Source organism: Diabrotica undecimpunctata, chromosome 3 (genome assembly GCF_040954645.1).
Source record: "Diabrotica undecimpunctata isolate CICGRU chromosome 3, icDiaUnde3, whole genome shotgun sequence".
Taxonomy (NCBI): domain Eukaryota; kingdom Metazoa; phylum Arthropoda; class Insecta; order Coleoptera; family Chrysomelidae; genus Diabrotica; species Diabrotica undecimpunctata.
Genome location: NC_092805.1, coordinates 25,600,348 through 25,604,280, shown reverse-complemented (window position 1 = coordinate 25,604,280; position 3,933 = coordinate 25,600,348). Strand labels below are relative to the sequence as shown.

General features: G+C 35.2%; 1 protein-coding gene across 1 annotated transcript; it reads right to left on the bottom strand.

Moving 5' to 3' along the window:
- Positions 1–2,328: 2,328 nt before the first annotated feature.
- Positions 2,329–3,021, bottom strand: LOC140435716 (protein FAM200A-like). Its single transcript, XM_072524437.1, has one exon. The coding sequence runs from the start codon at positions 3,019–3,021 to the stop codon at positions 2,329–2,331; it is 693 nt and encodes a 230-aa protein (XP_072380538.1).
- Positions 3,022–3,933: the final 912 nt, after the last annotated feature.

The window sequence follows — 3,933 nt, the reverse complement described above, 5'->3', positions numbered from 1 at the left end:
TTCTAACAAAAGCCCAAATAGATTATAAAGACCGGCGTATAATACAAAATTTATACTGGAACCAATCAGTCACAATAAAAACAAATCTTGGAAATAAACCGACGGAAGCGACCAAGCGACCCAGATTCTGCGAGACGTTAGACAAGGATAAATACTTTCACCTATATTATTCTACCTATATTCAGAGGAAATATTTACTGAAGCCTTGTAAAATTGTGAACATGGAATCCTTTTAAATGGAGAACGCCTAAAAAATGTGTTTGACAATTTTTGTTGGTATCTTGCCTGTATATGTAATCGAGCAGAAGGTACTGGGTTTTTTCTCTGGTGGTGAAAATACTAATTTCAGGATCAGAAAAGTCAAATCACCACCAAAGGAAAATTGATGAAAGCTTAGATGACCAAATCGACAGCCCTCCATTAATGAAAATCATCCTTAATAGTGCCGAAAAAATCCGAGGCCCACAACAACAAAATGAACATAAGAAACTGTCAAATAAAATGACATCGTTATCGTTATCGTTAAAAGGAAGAAGGAAAATGAAAGTAAATAGCACTATACAGAGAATACAATACACAGAACTTTATAAGATAATAAGGAAACTAAGGAAGGCATAAGAAAATACAATAAAAGCCTGGTAGAAAATGCAATCGAAAATAGGAAAAACTTTAGGAACACAAGAAAAGCATTATTCATTGGGAAGAAGCAAGTCGGGGCTCTAACAAACAAAAACACCAGAATTACAGAGAGAAATGAAATAATACAACTCTATTCTATATGATTAAATTTTAAAGTGAACTATATAAAGCCCCTGACATACTTGAAAAGCAATCAGTAACCATGCAGATGTAGCAGAAATCCTTCCGGAAAAAGTATAATCGGCAATTAGAAAAACGAAAAGCGGTAAAGCAGCTGAAGTAGATGGCATAATAGTGGAACTGCTTAAACACGTTGGCATAAAAATCTGGAAAATCTTAGCAGGCATATTTACGAACTGCCTAAGATCAAGATAAATACCAAACTACTGTAATACGGCAAACATAATTCTCATTTATAAGAAAGGTAGCAAAGAGGATATCAAAAACTGCGGAACTCTAAGTCTACTACCAATCATATACAATATACAACAGATCAACAAATTCGTTAGATGCTGCACAGCCAAGAGGGTAAGCTAGATCAGAAGTGGATTCAGTACCCTAAATCATATCCATACGCTTCAAAAACTAATGAGTAGAGCTAAAGAATATGAAATACCGCTAACATTAATCTTCATAGATTTCGAGAATGCTTTTGATTCGATATATCCCAAGGCAGTAATAAAAGCTTTGACCAACCAATAGCAGATACAGACAAAAGTAGATCACTACTTTAGCAAACATATAAAGAAAAGCAAAAGTTAAGGTAAAAATTTATGAAAATACTTAAAAATTTCCCACTACCAGAGGCATCCCACAAGAAGACGTAATATCACCAAAGCTCTTTGCTTCAACTCTAGAAAATAGATGGAGCAAAATGAACTGGCAGAACAAAGGCGTATCCATTGATAGAGAATACATCAGCCATCTAAGATTTGCAGATGACAATAAGCGACCTGAATACAGCTAGCGATGAAGTTGGCTTAAAAGTGAACTTGACAAAAACAAAAACCATGTACATTGAGCTAGTGCAGCGGTTCTCAACCTTTTAGCACTGGCGCCCCCTTTAAGCACTGAAGATAACTCACGCCTCCCCTCCAGTCAATAATTGGTTGGTTCAAGTTAGAACAGTGAAATTGTGAAACTGACGATCCTAACTATACGTTAGCAAAACCTGGGATGCAAAATAAAAATCGAGATATATTTAAATAAAAAAAGTTTATTTGATGTCTCATTAAACTTAACATTGTTTATTTATTTGAGAAAAGGAATAATCAAAAAATCAAATACGCATATAAAGTTGAAAGTCTTATATGAGTGTTTTTGCACTTTTAATGAGAGGGTTGGCATTGTCTGTTCTTGACAAGTTTTTCGATATTCGGTTGAAACTGTATCAAAGCACACCCCAAGTCACTTTCAACGTCCAGCCTCGAACGGTATTTTGATTTTATATACGCCAATGCAGAAAAACCAGATTCGCAAAGATATGTGGATAAAAACTGGACTAATAACTTCGCAGATACTAAAGCCACTTTTGGGTAAACAGGAAAGTAGGTTAACTAAAATTTTTCCAAGTCCATGTTTGCAAAATCTGCTTTTGCTTGTGAATCACATGTTAGGTCAATTGCCTGCTCTTGATGGTTAACTGAAAGAATGTCACCTTCGATATGAAAAGGAAAGGGTCAACTTAAATTACCAGTTTTCCGAGCTAACATCTGGAGAGTACTTTCGAATGTGATTTTTCAGTTCTTCCAAATGCCTTGATATGACGTCTTTCAAATCCAAAACTAGATGTAATGGATGGGTTTGTTTATCATCGAGGAGGTCAATCAGTTTGGGAAAAGAGGAGAAGTTTGGCTTGAAACTGTGAAGGCGGCGTTGCCAAAACGATATTTTTCCTATAAACCCCTTAATTACATTATAAGTGTTTAAGAGGTTTTTACGGCCTTGAAGCTTCAGATTCAGGACATTAAGTGTCTCAAAAAAGTCAGACAAATAAGCCAAGTAAAAGATATTTTTAACATCTGTAAATCTTCTGTGAAGATCTTCTTGTTTTGAAGTCATTAACAAAATTTCAACTTCTGACTTTAAATCGAATAATCTTGCAAGCATATTTCCGTTGGATAACCACCAGACTTCTGTGTGAATCAGGAGGGTTTGCTGATCACTATTCAGTTCTTGACATAGTGCCTGAAAGAGCCTAGTGTTTAATGTGCTGGATTTGATATGGTTAACTATTTTAATTGCTAAGTTTAATGTGACGTTAAGAGGTTCAGGTAAAGTCTGACTAGCTAAAGCTTGTCTGTGAATAATGCAGTGAGAGCCAATTATCCTAGGGTTCTTCTTTTTTGCCAATTCCATAAATCCAGATCGACATCCTGTCATGGCTTACGCCCCATCAGTACATATGCCAATTACTTTTTCCCATGGAAGTTCATTGATTACTAAAAAATCTTCAAGAGCAGAAAATATGTCAATGGCTTTAGTTGTTGTTTTAAGAGATATTGAAAACAATATTTCCTCCAGGAACCGTTTTCTGTCAATAAATCGACAGTAAAACAATAGTTGTGCATGCTTTGAAATATCAGTTGTTTCGTCACACTGCAAAGAAAAAAACGGTGAACCTTTTAATTTTTGCAATAGTTGATTTTTCAAATCCAGAGCCATGTCATCAATTCTACGTTTTACTGTGTCGTTTAAGAGGGAAATTTTTTCTATTTTCTTACAACTGTCTTCACTAAGTACGGTACTACAAGCAGTAAGTAAACAAGGTTTAATTAGTGACTCACCAATAGTATGTGGTTTCTTGTCTTTAACTATCAAAAATGCTATTTTGTATGATACTTCCACAGCTGTCTCATTTTCAACACGAAAATTTGCAGTAGAGCCAAGTTTCATACGTTTTAGGCTGCTTTTTTAGCAATAAAAAATTCTGGGCCTTTATCTTTCAAAGAAGAATGGTTTGTAATTAGATGCAGTTCCAAACGTCCGGGGCGAATTGCATCATTACTAAGAACAGCATGGCAGCTGACACACTGAGGTAAATGACTGCCATTTTTCTCCATAAAGGTAAAACCATACTTGATATAATCGTCTGAATACAATCTTTTCTTTGGAAGTGACTTAGCCATTTTTAAAGCTGTTACATAACACTATTAAACAATTCACAAACAATCACTCTGTTATTAAATAAGTCACTGAACTGGAGCCAGGAGTGCTTGAAATACAGTGTTGGTAAATATATTTTGCGCTCCTACGATGTTGCCATACACAAGACTGTCGTGTTTAACTCAGGTT